Below are 21,528 nucleotides of genomic sequence, written 5' to 3'. Positions count from 1 at the left end.
CCTTATCCTAGGCGAAATCTGACCTATTTGTGAGAGGGTGCAGAGCTCCTTTGAATCCGCATGTTCGCGCTCTTTGGGGACTGGTTTTCCTGGGTTCGCAGCTGTTCTCTGGGAGTTCTTGTTGTAGATTCCTGGGATTTTTATGATTCCAATAGCATCCTCTGTCCCCTTCAAGATGGCGCGGTCTCCTCATCAGAGACGGTTGCTCTGGGAGGGATTTCAACTGCAGTGGAGGCTGCCCGGTCAGGGAACCCCGTCTGGCAATCCCCAACAGTCCCTTGGAGTATAGCTTTCCCTCAACTCACACATAAACACTCCCCGTGAGACCACACACTCTCCTTTAGTTCTCTCACTCATGCATTTTCTTGCAGTCTGCCTTCCTGTCGGCAGCCATCTTCCTTAAGATCCAAATCTTAATCAAAAGGATTCTTATTAGTGGGAGTCCCAGGGCAACAGCCTGAAATAACATTTCAACACACTGGAGGACTAATAACTATGGCATCAGTTACACCGTCACCAATTGTGAGAGAATTGCTAGCCTTTTATATTGCCCTGATCACTTTGTATACGTCTTAGCAAGGGAGTCTGTGGCTGAAATAGTGCTAACATCTTCTACTTGTGCGGTTGAGGTCCCACACCAGAATATTCTATTTCCTTCTTTTTCTCTATGAGAGGGAAATGTGGTGTTTAGCATTAACTTTGTAATTGGAATTAATTTACTCCATGAAGCAGTCTGTAGTACTGGACTCAAAGTATGTGGCTACGTGGACACACAATCCTATATATGACACACTCAAGAGTCACAGTGGTGACATTGGCAGGTTTGTGAGGCCCTAGATGGGGAAAGAATTGTTAGTTTTGAATGACTTTGTGTTGCTTGTGAGGTGGACTTGGGAAATGGAATCAATGTGCAATGTCCCACATGGATGCTTCAGGACTATATGTGCTTCCTCTTCCTCATCACTGCCAACTGTGCTGTCAGTCAGTTCAGAAGATACCCATTTCCTGAGCTAGGGGAGAGACAGGAGATGCAAGCAGATAGCAAGAGTGAGGAAGACGGCAGGAATATGGGGATCTTTTCTGTGGGTGCTCTGTTATTGCATTAGCTACCAGAGAACTGGGTGGTCAAGCTGGGTGGTCTTTTATCAGCAGAGCCCTGAATTTTCACATGGGACCTAGTTTGGCTTTCTCACTAATTAGTTGTGTGGCCTTGGCCCGCTTGATGATGGGAGTGCAAAATTCTACAGTTCCTATTGAGGACAATTTAGCAATATTTATTAAAATTATAAAAGCATTTACTCTTTGACCCAACAGGCTAGTTTGTTGCAGCATCATTTTTCATAGCAAAATACTTGGGTATAGTCCAAATATAAGTAAGTGACTTCTAATGTAAACATGGCGTGGTCACTTGATGAAACACCATGCAACAATCCAAACATGAATGAGTAGATGCTGCATATATTCAGCTGGAGAGGTCTCCAGAACTTGTTATTAAGTGAAAAAAAGCATGGTGCAGAATAATGTGCAGAGGATGCTGTCTTTTATCTAAGAAAGGATGGAAAACCAGAGATACATGTTGGCATTTGCTATTTGCTTACATCTGATAATAAAAAGGAAACTCGATAAGTTTACCCTTAAAGGTCCAGAAGAAGAAGAATGGGACAGAGACAGGCATGTGAGACTTCTCACTGATGTCTGTTATCATACAGGACATGTATCCTTGGCAGAAAGTAGAAGCAGCAGTACTGACACCAGGGTTACATTCTACTATCTCTCTGATACCACTGAAGGGAAAACCTGTTGAAAAATGAATGTATATTTCTATAGTCAATTTAAATTTTTTTCTGCTTCAGTGGAGAATAGCCTTGGTAAGATATCTAAAATTACTGGTATATGCTCTAGTTTGGACCATTAACCTTTCACAATTTAGCTTCTGACACCTTTCGGAGGTGGTTCTGACAGCAAAATTCCGTCTTTAAATATAAGGGACATAGGAAACAGAGGAAGAATCTAATGAATCAGTGAGTCATGCAAATGAAATGTTGTATTATGTTTATATGAGACCTATGGAGGTAAGATGGAATGACATCTATTTAATATTTACAATATGTCGGAGAGCTTATGCATGGCAACGTTGCATAGGAGTCAGGGAGTAGTGGGAAGTGCCGCTCCCCTCCTCCACCCCCCCCCCCACCCAGCCCCATACACACACTCAGACATACCCCTGCACTCAGACATACCCTTGCTTGGTCTTGCCAAGAATCAAGAAGTCGAGAGGCTGGTGCACAGAGCTGACAAGATGCAGTGCTGCCTTTCCTGGCCCCTGGCTTTCTGTGGCAGGTAAAGGCAGGTAGCGTCCTGCCAAATTTGAGAGAATTAGAGTTCCTGCTGCACCTCTTCCATTTGGGCTCACATTACTATCCTGAAGAAATTTTTACTAATCATTTCTGAGGTCCTAACTGAGGAAATGCTTCTTGTGGGTTTTCCTCATTCTTGAACAAACTTAGCATCCTCATTCAGGAGAAAAAGAAACAGTACCTAAAACTCCAACGAGGATCTCTGCCTCTGAGCTCTGCGGGTCCTTTACACAAAACTACTGGGTGGAATAGCTGTCATTGTACCCAGTGGGGGTTTGAGGCCTCAGGGGATCAGATAGGTTTTACAGGCAAAAAGGTAGAAATCTGAGACTTCAATTCTAAGGTGCTCTTTCTTCTACTAGGTTTGAGGCTCTTGGATGTAATCTCACAGAGTTCTAAGGCAATTTTTAAAAAGCTCTGAGCTTCATTTGTGAATATGGTTTAATAAATTATTATGTCCAAACAAACAAAAAAAAATGAAAGAAAGCAAGCACTTTGGCCTTATTTTTCATTATACACACACACACACACACACACACACACATATATAATACATGTGCATTTAATTTTCCTTTATCACCTCAATAAGAGGTTAGTCTAATGCATAATGAACTATATTATTTGGACATGTTCGTAAAAAATACATAGTTTTTAGTGGATTTTTTTCATTGACTCCTAATACTTGACATGTGAAATAAACCATACTCAATAGGGTTTTGAGCTGATTATTCAGAATCACATCTTTTAATACAAGATGCATGTCAAGATGCTTTTTAACTCGATATAATAATTCTTAGTGTAATTTTGAGGTTCGAGGGATAAGACAAGATGAAAATATTTCTGGGATAATATAAAAATATTCATGACCAGTGATTTAAAATAAATTACTGTTAATGTGTCAATGTAACTGAAATTGTTAGAATGTATAAAAGAATATGGGCTCTGGAAAAAAATTGCACATTAATATAAGTTACTTTGAAATAATAACCATTTATGTTTGAAGTGGATTCGTAGGCTTCTTGAAAAATGTGATTTCATAGATTTTGGCTTTTACCTGTTTATGTGAAGGAAACAGAATTGAAGAACTGAAGATGTCTTTAAAGTAGTAGAACAAATAAAATGATTGGTCTGTGAATTTGATGTTCTTTGCAGGGTCATATAGATTTAAAAAGGAAACTTTTAGTGAAGGATCTGAGGAAGTAAAATGGATTAAAAACATTCCAGGTTTATTAGACAAAGTTTTTGACAATCTGTGTTTTCTTTCTCACTTTTTGTGATATGATCAATGAGTTCTACTCCACAATCATTAATATTAATCATTTTTGTGGATTCTGAAAAATGTTGGCTAACTTCTTTGCCTTTTCCTGCCTTGCCTGGTGTATTTTTCAGTGTGTGGAACAATTAACCTTTCATTGCTACTAAGAAAGCCACAAGAAGAAACTGAGGGCTATGTTGACTAAGGTATTTTTTAAAATATTTTTTTATTAATTTCAGTGAGGAAAGGAGAGAGAGAGAGATGGAAACATCAATGATGAAATTATCATGCCCCCCTCCTGGGGATTGAGCCCGCAACCCCGGGCATGTGCCCTGACTGGACTAGAAATCTGACCTCTTGGTTAATAGATTGATGTTCAACCACTGAGTTACTCCAGCTGGGCAGTGGCTAAGGTCTTAACCCAAAGAAGATACAACCAACATGTGGAAAATTTATCTTAAGAATTTATTCAGTAGAGGTGGGTGGGTGGAGGTGGAAGAGAGCATAGAAGGGATAAATGATAATGGGAAAAATAAAATAAAACAAACTACAATAAATTAAAAGAAAAGAATTTATTCAACATTAAAATTTTTTACCCCAAAGCTGTAATTTTATCTAATTTTAGAAAAGGTAAAGCAAAAGCCCTTCAGTAATAGAAGGTTTCTAGAGAAGGGACGAGATCATCACGCCACTTTTCACTTCAACCTTGTACTTTGATTACTCCATCAGTATCAACAGCTCAGATGGGTCCTGTCTCTAGGGAGGCTCAGTTCCCCATAGACTTCATGCAGTAGGGATTTAGTTTGTTCTTAATAAACAGTGATAATAGCATCACTTTAATCAACACTTGTGAGTATTTTGAGGGCTTATTAATGTCTTAAATTTTTTTTCTCTGACTAAGGGAAACTTAAGATTTTATAGGTGTGATACAAAGCTCTAAAAACTATGCTATTTATTTAGACTGTCCAAAGGAATAAAATAAGGGTATATAAATAAAATTTATTTGTGTTGACCTCAGGTACTTAGGTGACATTTAATTATATGATGATGAAATCATCATGTTAACCCTTAGTACTCTTCTTTCTTTTGGTAAAATTTAGCTAAGTATACAAAGCCATGTACCCAAAATTCATTTGTTTGTTTTTTAAATTGTTTTCAGAAGGTGATTTGTGCTTATCTACCAAGAGTTCCAAAAAGAATGACAAAAATTGTTTTTCCTGACAGGCCTTCTGAGTTACATAACCCAATACATTACACATTTCTGTTTGCCAGCAGAATTGTCTCTGGAGCTTTTTAATAAGAATATTGGGCCCAGCCAGTGTGGCTCAGTGGTTGAACATCGACCCAGACACCAAGAGGTCACTGGTTCAATTTCTGGTCAGGGCACAAGCCTGGATTATGGGCTTGTTCCCCAGTATGGAGTGTGCAGAGGACAGCTGATTGATGTTTCTCTCCCATTGATGTTTCTCTCTCTCTCCTTCTCCCTTCTTCTCTCTCCGAAATTAATAAAAAACATATAAAAAAAAGAAGTATGTTGAAAAAAGGAAATCTTTGAGAGAAAAAAAAGAATATTGGTAGAGGATTATTTTTCCCAAAGATGGACAATCACACAGGTGTACAAACACCTTCTTCCCCAAATTCAATTGGGAATAAACAGTTGGTCTGCATATAGGAGCTTCTATATAGAAAAGTCTGGACTACTCAGGGGATTTGTAGACATTTTCCCAATGGCTTGCACCAGGACCAGCTTTTTTTTCCCAGTTAGAAAAAATGTTGGTAAAATCCACTTAGTAATGAAAAGAAATGAACTATTGATATGTACAGCAACATAGGTGAATCGTAAAATAATTATATTGGGTGAACAAAGCCAGCTAAAGAGTATATTCTATCTAATTCCACTTTTCTCATCTATATAGTGACAGAAAAGAGATCAATGGTTGCTGGGGAAAGTGAGGGTGAGGAGAAAAGACAGGTAGGGCCGATGGGCAGATAGAATTACAAAAGGACATGAGGAAACTTTTGGGGGTGGTGGATATGTTAATTGTATTTATTGTGGTGACAATTTCATGGATGTTTACATATGTCAACATTTGTCAAATTATACACAATATGTGCAGTTTAATATTTGTCTATTATACCACATGTATAATAAAGGGGGAAATACTGTATTACTATTCTAAACAGAAGTCAGTTATTCACTTGCCTCAGATAGCAGGGAACTAGAAAATAAATACATCTAAAACAGAACAATGAAAGGAAAAGCTACCTTCTTCTATTCGGGGCATAGGAAAGATCCCCTTGTCTCATAATTCCCTTCTCACCTGATTTGCCATTCTTGAGATATCTTTTTTGATGGGCCAGGAAATGTTTTAATTGTTAAGAGTAGGAGTTTTGGAGTCAGGCAGGCCTGGGTTTAGCTTAGTCATTTACTAGCTGTGTACCTTTGGGCAAGACACTGACCTTTCTAATAGTTTTTCTCCCTATCTATGAAATGAGATGATAGAGGCATAGTAAATGCTCAATAAATGGAAGCAGTTTTTGTTATTATTTTTATTTCACATTCTGATTCCCACTAGGTTTTAAATGCAAATATTCTTGGATGAGAAAAGACAGTATTTCAAACTAGAGGCCCGGTGCACGAAATTTGTGCACTGGGTCGGGGGGTATCACTCAGCCCAGCCTGCACCCTCTCCATTCTGGGACTCCTTGGGGGATGTCTGACTGCTGGTTTAGTCCTGAAAACCGGCATTTGGACATCCCTCTCACAATCCTGGACTGTTGGCTCCTAACCGCTCACCTGCATGCCAGCCTGATCACCCCCTAACCACTCCCCTGCCAGCCTGATTGATCCCTAACTGCTCCCCTGCCGGCCTGGTGGCCCCCAACTGCCCTCCCCTAACATCCTGGTCACCCCTAACTGCCCTCTCCTATTGGCCTGGTCGCCCCTAACTGCCCTCCTGATCACCCCCAACTGCACTCCCCTGCCAGCCCACTTGCTCCCAACTGCCCTCCCCTGCTGGCCCAGTTGCCCCTAACTGCCCTCCTGGTCACCCCCAACTGCCCTCCCCTGCCGGCCCGGTTGCCCCTAACTGCCCTCCTGGTCACCCCCAACTGCCCTCCCCTGCTGGCCCGGTTGCCCCTAACTGCCCTCCTGGTCACCCCCAACTGCCCTCCCTTGCCGGGCCGCTTGCTCCCAACTGCCCTCCCCTGCTGGCCTGGTCACCCCTAACTCCCCTCTCCTACTGACCTGGTCACCCCTAACTGCCCTCCCCTGCTGGCCCGGTCACCCCTAACTGCCCTCCCCTGCCGGCCCGGTCACCCCTAACTGCCCTGCCCTGAAGGCCCAGTCACCCCCAACTGCCCTCCTGTGCCAGCCATCTTGTGGCGGCCATCTTTGACCACATGGGGGTGGCCATCTTGTGCAAGGGCATGAGGGTCAATTTGCATATTAACTCTTTATTATATAGGATTCGCAGAGGGGCATGTTACCATGGAGAAACACAATCAGGAGTGTTGCCTCAAAGAAGAGAAAGATCATTACCCAGAGTGAAAGGAGACCATAGGTGATTTGCCCACTTTTGTGTTTGTTTCTCACATCGGGCATCTTCTCATTTGATTTCTCTGCTTTTAGTAATCTCTGTGCTTTGCAGGCTTCGCTTTGAATTCATTAGTCTTTTCCTTTGTTAGATAATAATATCATTGTTATAAGCACCACATTTACGATTGCTTATTGAGAAATTCATTCTGCCATTTAGCATGTACTTTGTTTCTTTAGAAGTATGTTTAGCAATCATCTGTAGAAAAAAGTTTTGACTTTTTAAATATTTTGCTTAAATTCAGCTGATCTTATTTTAACTTTTATTAGCTCATAAACTTTAATTTAAAAATTATGGAAATGAAAGTGAATTGGTTTATTCTAAATTGGCCATATTGTTGATATGCAGGTTTGAAGGGCAATATAGTAAAATATTTTTTCTTTAACTCTGAAAAGATGCCATTTACATTTATAGAAACTAGTAGAATTACCTGCTTTCCCATGATCTTGACCAAATTTTTTCATCTGCCTGGTACTTGCAGGGATTTGACAGGAGATTGATTTGGATTTAGAGAGTCCTGGAACTGCACAAAGTGTTGTTCATATTGGAAAAGACATACCCAGTTTTTTTTACAAGTTTTAAGCTTTATTGCATCCCCCTAACATATTGCAAATTAATTTGTTTGCTATTTGTTTTACTCAGAATGTAGAAATTGGTGTCATTAGCCAAAGTATAAATCTGATCCCAAGAATGGGCAGATTGCCTTTTAACACTGTTTTTATTTGGCATCTTTGCAGGTCTGGACATTAGATGGGTAGACTGCTACTTTCCTTTTACTCACCCTTCCTTTGAGATGGAGATCAACTTCCATGGGGAATGGCTAGAAGTTCTTGGCTGTGGAGTGATGGAACAGCAACTGGTAAATTCAGGTAGAAAAGAATGCAACATTTTATTTACAGGCTCTCTTAAAAACCACTTTCCTCTTCTTTAACCTTATTTACACAGTCATTTATGTATTCCTGTAGGGATAGGCTTACCATCTTCCTCATAGTGCCCTCCAGACTTATTTCTGACATTCAACTCTGGAAGAACTTAATCTCTCACACTTAATTTTGTAATGGTTACTTTTTTTGGAGATCTTTCTTGTCAGCACTTTGCTGTTCAATTTGTACTTCATTTTTTATTTGTTGGTATGTTACTTTTTAATTGTCCTGCCAATGTTTGATGCATGTCATATATAAGTGCCTTTAGTGTTCCAAACTATTTAAGAACAAAGCCAATGTATTATCCTTTATTGTTCATATTGCATTTAGAATAATGCCTAAATTCAACAGATATATGATAAATACAATAAAACACATTATAAAAATAGTTAAGAGGCAGAAGACGGGATCTCTGATTAAATTCTATATATAGGTACTTGAGATAGATCTTTCCAGCCCTTCTCTACAGGACCGTCCTATATAATAAAAGTCTAGGTGGTGTCATGCCCTCCCAAATTGGAGAGGGTGCAGGCCGGGTTGAGGGACACCCCCCCCCCATGCATGAATTTTGTGCACTGGGCCTCTAGTTGCTTAATAAAAATGATTATTTCTAAACTTAATTTTAGAGTTGTGAGTTTTTAATTTTTATTTGTTTTAGAGAGGAAGGGAGAGGGAGAGAGAGAGAGAAACATCAGTGATGAGAAAGAATCATTGATTGCTGCCTCCTGCATGCCCTCTACTGGGGCTCGAGCCCACAACCCAGGCATGTGCCCTTGACTGGAATTGAACCCAGGACCCTTTGGTCTGCAGGCTGTTGCTCTATCCACTGAGCCAAACCAGGTGGGGCGAGCTGTGAGTTTTTTAATGTCTTCCATACTTAAATAAAAACAAAACAAAACCCCAAACCTCAGTCAACCAAGACACAAACATAATAAAGAAACAATTTAATTAATTTATTGGAAATCTTGCAAACACATTCCTTTAATCTAAATATATACTAATAATCATTTTTATACTTGGTAGAGTTACTGTCACCTATTCATCTTTGCCAATCTAAAGCTTTCTTTCATAAGAAGTGTCATTAGAAGCAGGTTTGAAGTCATCTAAAAATAGATATAGATAAGGATTTTTATATTATGGAACAATACTTGAGTACCTGGATCTAAAAAATATGAGCATGTTTCAGAGTGATAAGTCATTTATCAACAACCAGTAATTAAAATGGTTTAGAAGCATCTTTGTATCACAAAATATTTAAAAAGTCACCATTTGAATTTAATTTAAAACATATTTTTTCAGAGTATAAATCCTTTCTGGAAACTCAGTTGAGATTTGAGCAGGGGCTCATCGCATAAGCAGTACCTGGAGTGGAAGTGATGCATATTGCAAAGTGCACTCGACCCCTATAGCCCCCTTAATCCCCACTCAGCTTCTGTAGAAGGACATTTGGTCTGTGGTGTTGGGAGGCCAGTGACTCTGGGTTCAGGGTTGGTCACAGGGCTTCCTATAGCAGAATGGAGAAGAGCAGCCCTTGGTGACTAAGAAATGTGGATAGACCATAGATAACATCGTGGGGTTAGAGAATAAGGGCGGAGTGACATGGAAGAGATGAGGTGGCAGTGAAGTTCAGGAATTTGTATTATTTGGGCTGGGAGACCAGAAACCTGGCCTTCCCTTCTTATTCTTAGGTAACCTCCATCTGCAGGGCCTGGACTCAGTCAGCTCACAGATTCCTGTCCATTCTGCCAAGGAAGGCATTGGGGGAAGCCCTGCACTCTGCCAAATGCTTCTTGGATACTTTTCAAATACTTGTAGATCTCTATTAGAGAAGAGGGAGCACAGAGATCACAAATTAGGGCCTGTGCATAAAAGTTTTGAGGAATGAGCTTAAAATTTTTGAAGCCTGAGGGTAAAAGTTTGAGGCCTGAGTTTGGGTTCTGTCAGTTGACAGCTGTGTGCCTTCAGGCAAGTTACCTAACCCCTGAGAGTCTTGATGTTCTCATATTAACACATTGTGGCCCAGTAGTTTTACTGCTAGCTTTACCCAGATAAGTTTCTATTGAACGAGTACAAAAAACATTTTACGTAAATGTTAAAGGCACGCTTTAAAATTAAATACCCATTGCATTTTGAATTTATTTATTACACTTTCTTACAAGCTATTACCTTTTTAAAGTATGATACTTTGAAAAACACTGTGTAATATGAAGTGAGAATTCTTATGATCCATCCACAATGTGTTAAAATGGGCACAGTGACTCTTTTCTTAAGGTTTTATTATGAGAATTAATGGAGGTGATACATGTAATGTGTTTAATACAGGGTCTGGCAGCTAGTAAACATTCAGTAAAAATTGATAATTTAAAAAAATTTTCAAATGCTTAGAGCTATTTATCAACAGAGATATCCCATAAGAGGAAATATTTAAACAGAGGCTGTCCTACATATTACAGAAATGATTTATAACCAACTGGAACTAGATTACCTCTGATCTTAGTTATCTCAGGATCTCTGATTCTAGATTGAGTGATTGATTTATGAGGGAACAGGAAAATTAAGAGTACTAAGAAACAGAAAACTCAGCTCTATAGATGAATAAGCATCTTAATAGAAAACAAAATATTAAGAGGAACTATGTAAGATTTAATCTTTTCTTAAGTAGGAGCTAACTTCAAATACTTCTATGGTATTTTTATTTTTATTTCTCACTAGAGGCCCGGTGCACGAAATTCGTTCATGGGCGTGTGTGTCCCTCAGCCCAGCCTGCACCCTCTCCAATCTGGGACCCCTCGAGGGATGTCCGATATCCCGGTGGGATCGGGCCTAAACGGGCAGTTGGATATCCCTCTCACAATCCAGGACTGCTGGCTCCCAACTGCTTAGCTGCCTGCCTGCCTTCCTGATTGCCCCTAACAGCTTTTGCCTGCCAGCCTGATCACCCCCTAACCACTCCCCTGCCAGCCTGATTGATGCCTAACTGCTCCCCTGCCAGCCTGATTGCCCCTAACTGCCCTCCCCTGCAGGCCTGGTCACCCCTAACTGCCCTCCCCTGCAGGCCTGGTCCACCCCCAACTGCTCTCCCCTGCCGACCTGGGTCCCTCCCAACTGCCTTTCCCTGCAGGCCTGGTTGCCCCCAACTTCCCTCCTCTGCCGGCTTGGTCACCCCTAACTACCCTCCCCTGCAGGCTTGATCGCCCCCAACTGCCCTCCCTTGCAGGCCTGGTCCCTCCCAACTGCCCTCCCCTGCTGGCCTGATTGCCCACAACTGCCCTCCCTTGCAGGCCTGGTCCCTCCCAACTGCCCACCCCTGCTGGCCATCTTGTGTCCACATGGGGGCAGGATCGTTGACCACATGGGGGCAGCCATCTTGTGTGTTGGAGTGATGGTCAATCTGCATATTACTTTTATTAGATAGGATAGAGGCCTGATGCACGGGTGGGGGCCAGCTGGTTTGCCCTGAAGGGTGTCCCGGATCAGGGTGGGGTTCCCTTGGGGCGTGGGGTGGCCTGGGCCAGGGTCCTGTGGTGGTTTTCAGGCCGGCCACTCCCCCTGGCGACCCAAGCGGAGGCCCTGGTATCTGGGTTTTATTTATCTTCTACAATTGAAACTTTGTAGCCTGGAGCGGAGCCAAGCCTTCTGCTTGCTCCATGGCGGCAGCCATTCTATTAGGATTTATGTATCTTCTATAATTGAAACTTTGTAGGCTTAATCGAGGCCTGGGCCGGCCAGGGTGTGCGGAAAGCTTGGCTTCCTCCATCACCGGGGGCAACCCTAGCCTCCTGCTCTTTCCAGCTCCGTGGCTGCCACCATTTCTGTTTGGATTTATGTATCTTCTATCACTGAAACTTTGTAGCCTTGAGTGGAGGCCTAGGCCGGCAAGGGCAGGTGGAAAGCTTGGCTTCCTCACTGCCGGGGAAACCCAAGCCTCCCTCCTGCTCTCTGTGGCCGTAGCCATCTTGGTTGGGTTTATTTGCATATTTGCTCTGATTGGCTGGTGGGCGTGGCTGGTGGGTGTAGCAGAGTGATGGTTAATGTTAGTTTGCATATTACTCTTTTATTAGATAGGATTTTTATTTTAAATTAAATTCATTGGGGTGACATTGGTTAATAAGTATACAATTCCATAATACATCATCTGTATATTGGTTGTGTGTTTACCACCCCAAGTAAAATCTCCTTCTGTCACCATATATTTGACCCCCTTTACCTTTTACTACTGTTCCCTCATCCCCCTTCCCCTCAACCATGCTGTTGTCTGTGTCTATGACTTTTTATTTGTTTTTTTGTCTTGTTTGTTCATTTGCTGTTTTCAGTTTTATATTTCACATGTGAATTATATTATATGGTTTTTTTATTTTTTCCATCTAACTTATTTCACTTAGCATGATATTCTCAAGATCCATCCATGTTGTCACAAATAGTTTTTGATCTTTTCTTATGGCTGAGTAATATTACATTGTACATTGTACCACATCTTCTTTATCCAGTTATCAATGGGAGAACATTTGGTTATGTTCATGTCTAGGGCACTGTGAATAATGCTGCAATTATCATAGGGGGTATGTATACAGGGGTTGGTAAAAATAGGTTTATAGTTGTAAATGGGCAAAACACAGAGTTTATTCTTGTCTTATTATTTACTAGAGGCCCGGTGCATGAAAATTGTGCCCTGGGGGGGGGGCGGGGAGTCCCTCAGCCCATCCTGTATCCTCTCCAATCCGGGACCCCTCAGGGGATGTCCGACTGCCTCTCGCAATCTAGGACCGCTGGCTCCTAACCCCTTTGCCCACCTGCCTGATTGCCCCTAATCACCTCTGCCTGCCTAAATGGTCCCTAACCACCTCTGTCTGCCTGCCTGATTGCCCCTAACTGCTCCCCTGCTGGCCTGATCGCCCCTAACTGCCTCTGCCTCACCCCACACCTGGGACCCAGGATTCCCTCCTCCGGCCAGCCGCAAGCACCCAGGACCCAGGCCAGCCGCAGCCACAGGGGACTGTGGATGGGCAGATTCGCCCGGGCTGCAGCTGCAGGCGCTGGTGCCTGGGACCATGGGACGGGCAGCTTGTCCCTCTCCTGGGCCGTAGGCGCAGCCGCTGGCATCCAGAACCGGCAGGGACCATGGGGCATGCGGCTTGTCCCTCTCCCGGCCCACAGGTGCAGGCACAGCTGCTGGCTCCTGGGAATGTGAGGTGTGCGGCTTGTCCCCTCCCAGGTCGGCAGCCTGGCTGGTCCCCATTTCTCTCTCCCCAGTGTTGAGTATCTGAGCCATTATGGCGTGATGACCATTTGCATATTAGCTCTTTATTATATCGGATTCTTGTATTATATTTTTCTATACAAACAACTGTAAACCTACTTTGCCCACCCCCATATCTTTAGGGATAAATGTTTTTTAAAAATTTGGGTACTACAACCAGAAGAGGGGTTGCTAGGTCATATAACTCTATTCTTAATTTTTTGAGAAACCTCCATACTATTTTCTATAGTGGCTATACCAGCTTACATTCCCACCAGCAGTGAATGAGGGTTCCTTTATCTCTACAAACTCTCTAACACTTGTTATTACTTGTCTTATTGATGTTAGCTATTCTAACAGGTCTGAGGTGGGAATCCCATTATAGTTTTGATTTGCATTTACCTAATAGCTAGTGAACTAGAGCAATCTTGTCAAAATATATTGGATCAAAGACCTAAATATAAGATCTGAGATAATAAATTACATGGAAGAAAACATAAGTACTAAATTTACAGACTTTGGTTTAGAACTTTATGAATTTGACCTCAAAGACAAGGGAAGTAAAAGCAAAAATTAATGTGACTATTTTGTTTATAGACAATGACTTGAAGGAATCCTATGTATGCTTCTCCCAGGAGTGCTCGGTGTCAGGGGCCAGAACTAAGAAAGTAAATCAGGATGAGCAGCTTGCCTATTAGTTGTCACTTGGAATTGTGCTTCCTTGAACATTTTCCAATATCCTTGGTGGGTTTTTATGAGGTTTATTCACACAGTAATTTGCTGAAAATAGTTATCTGAAACAGGTTTCCAAATCACTATTGCACATTAATGAGACTGCTGTTCTACAATTAGATCAGCACATCAGGTATTCTTGAAGGAAATGGCAAAATGGAAAAAAAAGAACACGATACCTAAGATGTAAATATGTTTGAGAGATTTACAGTGGTGGTAGGATGTGTTTTAAGTTACTAGGAAATTGTACACATATAACTTATTTTATTTATTTTAAATATATTTTTATTGATTCCAAAGAGGAAGGAAGAGGGAGAGAGAGAAATATCTATGATGAGAGAGAATCATGGTGGATTGGCTACCTCCTGCAAGTCCACCACTGGGGATCGAGCCCGCAACCTAGGCATGTGCCCTTGACTGAAATTGAACCTGGGACCTTTCAGTTCGTAGGCCAACACTCTACTCACTGAGCCAAACCAGCCAGGGCCACATATAATTTAAATCACATATCTTGTGTGTGAGAGAGAGAGAGACTAATGGAAAGGAAGAGACAGTTTTAGCAAAGAAATTCTGTGTAGGCTTTGCTATTTGAACTTGAAGTTATTATGACAAAGTTCTGCTCTGTGTTCTCAGATTCGAATGTGTTTTGACATATATAGTTACATTTTTAAACTGTCTGACAGTCACTAACCACAGACATTTGTAATTGCAGCTTATTTTTTTGTTATTTGAGTTTCTATGATATAGAGAAAGACTATGTACAATTCATCCCTCTAATTCTCCTACATTTTCTTCCCTTACGTCCTCTCCCCTCCAATTACCTGCCTTTTAATTTCTTTATTTTTTAAATATATTTTTATTGATTTCAGAGAGGAAGAGAGGGAGAGAGAGAAACATCAATGATGAGAGAGAATCATTGACTAGCTGCCTCCTGCACGCCTTCTTCTGGGGATCAAGCCCACAACCCAGGCATAGGCCCTGACCCAGAATCTAACCAATGACCACAGTTCATGGGTCACACTGGTTGGGCAAATGCTCCTTCTTTAAAGTTCTTAAAGAGGTGCAGGTAAATGAAATAACTACAGACCAAAGAAACGGAAGCAGCCATGTTATAGCAGACATCAGTGTAGCCCAGTTTACTGTGTGCCTGCATCTCACTAACTACTTAACATCTCACTACTTAACATCTCACTAACTACTTTATCTTGGTAACAAGGCTCTGAGGTAGAGCTGGGGATTTTACAGAACCTGAGAAAGGTGATCAGAATCAAATAGCTGGATGTGGTGATGTTACTTGCCCAGGTCTTTCTGACAACAGTTAACTACGGTGTTGTGCTTCCTGTATAGTAAGTTTCATGATTTTGAAGTGGCTAGAAATTACTTTCAAATAAATTATCCTCACATAGAATAAAGAACTGCAATCAAATGGAACAAACAACAGCAAACAAAGTATTTGTTCTGTAGTTATTTTTTACCCCTAAGGAAGGGCAATGCCACCATGTATGTAATCTGTGGTAGAGAGCATTTAATTAATAGCATGAAATTAAGTTGCTATTTGAACAGTCAATGAAAACACTTCATTGCACATTTAAGTTGACCATGGCATATATGTGCTTTTGTGTACAGATTAAGATAAGGCTTTTCCAGATAGTTTACATAATTCTACTTTAATTCTTTAAGTTATAGTGACTTTACCATTGCTTTCAGACCCTTAGATTTAGTAGTTGTGAGGTTGGTGGTGATTGTTGTCATAATGTGATTGTTCTTTTTTCCTTGAAGAGATTTTTTGAGAACAGTAAGGTATCATATCCCCAAATACTGTACACTTATTTCCCCATGGCTTGACTCAGGCTGCTAATGTCTTTCAGATAATATGGGGAGCATGACTATCTAAAACTATCACCAGGGTGACCATGGGTCATGATTGTGCCAGGAAGGAATATACCATTTATTGAGCCCCTGTGAAATTTAGAGGATTGTGCATAGGCCAGGGGAATAAAAGGCTCTATAGTGGAAAATAACTTTTAAAAAATGGAAACACCTTCTTTATCTCTTCAATAAAATTTAAAAATTGCCTCTTTTGTATAAAACTAAATATGTACATGAACAGTTTCAAGTTTTAAACAGTCTTTTTGTTGTTGTTGTTTTGTTCATTTGCTTGTCACATATGTTTTGAATTCTTTCTAAGGCTATAGAAAAGCAAATAAGTATTGTTTTTGCCTTTGACAACAGCATAGTATACACAGACAAAAATAAATGATGACAGGTATTTGTAAGTAGAGATACAGGGAGCAGAAGGGGGATGAGTGAGGGATTAGAGAAGTACCAAGCTCTTGTCCTGGCTACATTCAGGATAAAATATGGTTGATATGGATATCCGAGAATAATGTGCTGTTTGCAAAGGTTTATGTACTTTATCTTTTTTTGGTGATATCTAGTTGGCAAATCTAATGCTTCCTTTCCTATATAAGTGTAAAACTATTTCCAGTCTATTCTTCTTTTTGGTGGACAGTCTCTACAGCCTCTAGATACATTTATTTCATTCAGTATTATTGATCTAAGTTGGGGAACTTACAGATGGCATGGAACAAGACGGTACCAGCATTGTGTTATATACAAGCAGACATGCCATTCCTGTACTTAGCATCTTTTGTGTGTGAGGAGCTGTGCTAGACAAAGAAGGCACACAAATCCATACATGTGATTTCTCGCTGTAAAATTTCAAGTGTAGTAGGGAAGGTAAGACTATAATTGGAGCATGGTAGCATAAGTGCCTTTCTTGAGATGGGGCTTTGGGGGATGTGAAGAGGGAACTCTACCTTTTACTAAAATCAGGGGAGGCATCATAGAGATGGTGGCATTTGAACTGGATCTTAAACAGTGGTTGTCAGATATGTGCCTAGTAATCACCTGAGGAGCTTATGTAAAATGTATGTTCATAGAGTGTCAGATTCTATAGATCTGGGGTGGGGGACCATGATGTGCATTTTAAACAAATACTTTGGATAATTCTTGTGAATAACCTGCACTAAGACCATGCCTCAAAAACTCTGTGTTTAGGATAGGTAGAATATTTTCCTTAATTTTGGGGTACAATCTTATCTATATATATATAAAAGCCTAAGCAACCGAACGACCAGTCGACCGGTTACTATGACAATGCACTGACCATCGGGGGGCAGACACTCAATGCAGGAGCTGCCTCCTGGTGGTCAGTGCACGCTCACAGCCAACCTCCTGTGGCCAGCCAACTTCCTGTGGTCCCTCCCTCCAATGGCCCCAATCGCTGGCCAGGCCAGGGGACCCCACCCATGCATGAATCAGTGCACCGGGCCTCTAGTTAAAGTATAATGAACTATACATACTTAAAGTGTACAACTTGATTCATTTTTGACATGTATATACCTATAAAACCATCATCATAATCAAGATAATAAACATTTTCATTACAAACCAATGTATTCTTTTTCTAATCTTTCCTCCTTCTATCCCTGTCTCCAGGCAACCACTGATCTAACTATGTCGTTATAGATTACTTTGGATTTTTTAATTTTATATAAATGAATCATACAGTATATATTATTTATACTTAATTTCTTTCCCTCAGCATACTAATTTTGAGATATGTTAATGTTGTTATATGTATCTGTCAATATTATATGTATCAATTCTTTCCTCTTTGTTTTGAGTATTGTTTCATTGTATAAATATATAAAAATGTTTTTATCCATTCACTTATTCATGGATATTTAGGTTGTTCCCAGTTTTGTACTATTACAAATAAAGCTGTTGTGAATATTTGTACAAAAGTCTTTGTGTGGTCATACGTTTCCAGTTCTCTTGAGGAGAAAACCTAAGGGTAGAATGGTCTGTAAATGTCAAATAGATCAATGTAATTGAATTATGTTGAGCTCTTCTATGTCTACTGATATTTTTGACCTTGGTATTCTATCAGTTTCTCAAAAAAGAATGACAAAATTTTTACTATGATTATAACTTGTGTATTTTGCAGGAATTGCCTCTTTTATAATTGTGAAATATCCATACTTTCTTTTTTTTTAAAATAAATCTTTATTCAGATTATTACAATTGTTTCTCCTTTTGCCCCCCATAGCTCCCCTCCACCCCATCTTCTGCCCTTACCTCCCCACCACTGTCCTCATCCATGGGTGTATGATTTTTGTCCAGTCTCTTCCTGAACCCCCCCATACCCCTTTCCCCCTGAGAATTATCAGTCCACTCCCTTTCTATGCCCCTGATTCTATTATATTCACCAGATTATTCTGTTCCTCAGGTTTTTAATTCACTTGATTTTTAGGTTCACTTGTTGATAGATATGTATTTGTTGTTCATAATTTTTATCTTTACTTTTTTCTTCTTCCTCTTCTTTAAGAATACCTTTCAGCATTTCATATAATACTGGTTTGGCAGTGATGAACTCCTTTAGCTTTTTCTTATCTGTGAAGCTCTTTATCTGCTCTTCAATTCTGAATGATAGCTTTGCTGGGTAGAGTAATCTTGGTTGTAGGTTCTTGCTATTCATCACTTTGAAGATTTCTTGCCACTCCCGTCTGGCCTGCATAGTTTCTGTTGAGAAATCAGCTGACAGTTGTATGGGTGCTCCCTTGTAGGTAACTAACTGTTTTTCTCTTGCTGCTTTTAATATTCTCTCTTTGTCTTTTGCTCTTGGCATTTTAATTATGATGTGTCTTGGTGTGGTCCTCTTTGGATTCCTTTTGTTTGGGGTTCTGTGCGCTTCCTGGACTTGTAAGTCTATTTCTTTCACCAGGTAGGGGAAGTTTTCGGTCATTATTTCTTCCAATAGGTTTTCAGTATCTTGCTCTCTCTCTTCTTCTGGCACCCCCATAATTCTGATGTTGGTACGCTTGAAGTTGTCCCAGAGTCTTCTTACACTATCTTCAACTTTTTGGATTTTTTTTTTTTTTGCTTTTTGCTTTTTCGGTTGAGTGTTTTTTGCTTCTTTGTATTTCAATTCTTTGACTTGATTCTTGTGTTCTTCTAGTCTGTTTTTGGGTCTCTGTATAATATTTTTTATTTCAGTCAGTGTATGTTTAATTTCTACTTGGTCCTTTTTCATATCTTCGAGGGTCTCGTTGTATTTATCGGCCTTTTCTAGGATATTCTTGAAAAGCCTTATAACTGTGGTTTTGAATTCTATATCCAGTCGTTTGTTTTCCTCCATTTCTTTCGTTTGTGATCTGTTTCTTTGACGCTGCATTTTCATTGCTTCCCTGAGTTGGTAGGGTAGATTTGTGTGCTAGGTTTCCTATATGGCCCAGTGGGTCGGCCTCCCCAGTTAACCTGAGGTGGACACTCTTGGTTCACCCCTTTGTGGACTGTGTGTACATCCTTGTTGTAGTTAAGTCTTGATTGTTGTTGGTATCACTGGGAGGAATTGACCTCCAGTCCAGTTGGCTGTAAGGATCAGCTGTGTCTACGCTGGGAGAAGTTCAGTGCTGGAGACAGCCTTATAGGATTAGACTTGCCAAATTGCAATAGCCTCTGTGCTCAGCTTGGATGGGGTGGAGTCTCAGGGCGGAGCATACAGTCTTGGCTTCCAGTCAGCCTTGCCCTTGCACGCGTGTGCGCCTGCAGACCTCTGCCTTCCCCGCCTCCCGAGTCTCTGCCCGAGAGTCCAGATTCCCCCCACAAGAGCGTGGGTCCCCATGGGCTCGCCTGGAACTGGGGTTCAGTGCAGTCAGAACTGGAGCTCAGTGCAGTCAGGAGCTTCTGACTCCCTTCCACTAGGGAAAGCCTGTGGCAACCTCCGCAGCCTTTGTGCGCACTGGCATGCGCGCGCCTGCAGATCTCTGCCTTCCCCGGCTCCCGAGTCTCTGCCCGAGAGTCCAGATTCCCCTCCATAAGAGCGCAGGTCCCAGGGGCTCGCCTGGAACTGGGGTTCAGTGCAGTCAGAATTGGGGTTCAGTGCAGTCAGGAGCTTCGGACTCCCTTCTGCTAGGGAAAACCTGTGGCAACCTCCGCAGCCTTTGTGCACACTGGTGCGCGCGCCTCCAGAACCCTGTTTGCCGGGGCTCCCCCGGGTCTCCCCCGGATCTCCGAGTCTCCGGGTGCCTTTCTCTCTACCTGACAGTCCAGACTCCCCCTGTATGAGCCTGGATCCACGGGGTTTCACCCGGGACTAGGGTTCAGTGCAGTCAGAACTGGGGTTCAGTGCGGTCAGGGGCTTCCTTCCCCCTTCCGCCAGAGAAAGTCAGCCAGGCTCTCAGCCGCCCTTCCCTCTGCGCTCACAAAGACCCTTTGCAGTACCTCTAATTCTCTGTGAGCTTTTCTCTTTCCTTCTAGTTGTAGAATTTTCACTCAGTCAGCTTTCCTGTGGTTCTGGATGGTGTCCGTTCTGTCTTTTAGTTGTAGTTTTGAAATTGTTGTGCGAGGCAGCAGTTTAGGTGCTTACCTATGCCGCCATCTTGGTTTCTCTCCCTCCATACTTTCTTTAGGTCTGTTTAATTTACATTAATATACACATTCTAGCCTTACCTACCCCCTCCTCATTTACCTTATGTTGTTTAAGTTACATGTATTTTGAATGTATACATTGAAAACTGCACCATTTGCTGTTAAAACTTTTTGCTTTAAATATGCATTTTAAATAACTTAAGAGAAAAACTGTATTATTTTATATTTACCTGGTTACCATTTCTCTTGTTCTTTCTTCATTCCTGAAGATCCATGTTTCCTTCTAGTGATTTTGCCTTTCAGTATGGAAAACTTCCCTTAGCATTTCTTATAAAACATGTCTGCTGGGGATGAGTTTCTTTTATTTCTTTTTAAATATATTTTTATTGATTTCAGAGAGGAAGGGAAAGGGAGAAAGAGATAGAAATTTCAATGATGGGAGAGATCATCGATCGGCTGCCTCTTGCAGACACCCCACACAAGTGATGGAGCCCGAAAACCAGGCATGTGTCCTGACCGGGAATCAAACCATGACCTCCTGATTCATAGGTTGATGCTCAATCATTGAGGTACGCCAGCTGGGCAGGATGAGTTTCTTAGTGCTCCTTTGTCGGAGAACATCTTTATTTACCTTTTATTATGAAGGATATTTTTATCGAATATAGAATTCTGGATTGATAGATCTTTTTTCTCAACAATTTAAAGATATTGTTGTTGCATTTTCTTCTGCCTTTATGGTTTCTGTAGAGAAACTCCTAATCATTTCATTTCTTGTTCTCCTGCATGTAATGTGTTATCTTTCTCTAGCCTCTTTCTATGTTTATTTTATTATCTTTGTTTTTAGCAGTGTGGTTTTCATGAGTTTAAGTGTCGTTTTCTTTGAGGTTATTAGGTTCACTGAACTTGAATCTCTAATTTATGTCTTTCACCAGTTTTGGTAAGTTTTTGATAATTTCTTCTTTAGATAACTTTTCTGTTTCAATTTCTTCCTCAT

General features: G+C 41.1%; 1 protein-coding gene across 7 annotated transcripts in view; it reads left to right on the top strand.

The window, feature by feature from the left end:
- Nucleotides 1–21,528, top strand: part of FARS2 (phenylalanyl-tRNA synthetase 2, mitochondrial) — a 625,994-nt gene that overhangs the window by 216,251 nt on the left and 388,215 nt on the right. For all 7 annotated transcript variants that reach the window (XM_080657452.1, XM_080657447.1, XM_080657449.1 and 4 more), the window contains one exon: nt 7,946–8,077. In XM_080657452.1, coding sequence (XP_080513578.1) covers nt 7,946–8,077 — 132 coding nt within the window. The remainder of the gene's footprint in view (nt 1–7,945; nt 8,078–21,528) is intronic.

The sequence above is a fragment of the Plecotus auritus genome, assembly GCF_963455305.1.
Source record: "Plecotus auritus genome assembly, chromosome: 2".
In the NCBI taxonomy this organism is placed as follows: Eukaryota; Metazoa; Chordata; class Mammalia; order Chiroptera; family Vespertilionidae; genus Plecotus; species Plecotus auritus.
The sequence above is the reverse complement of the archived record's forward strand: the minus strand, read 5'-3'. Positions and strand labels throughout refer to the sequence as shown.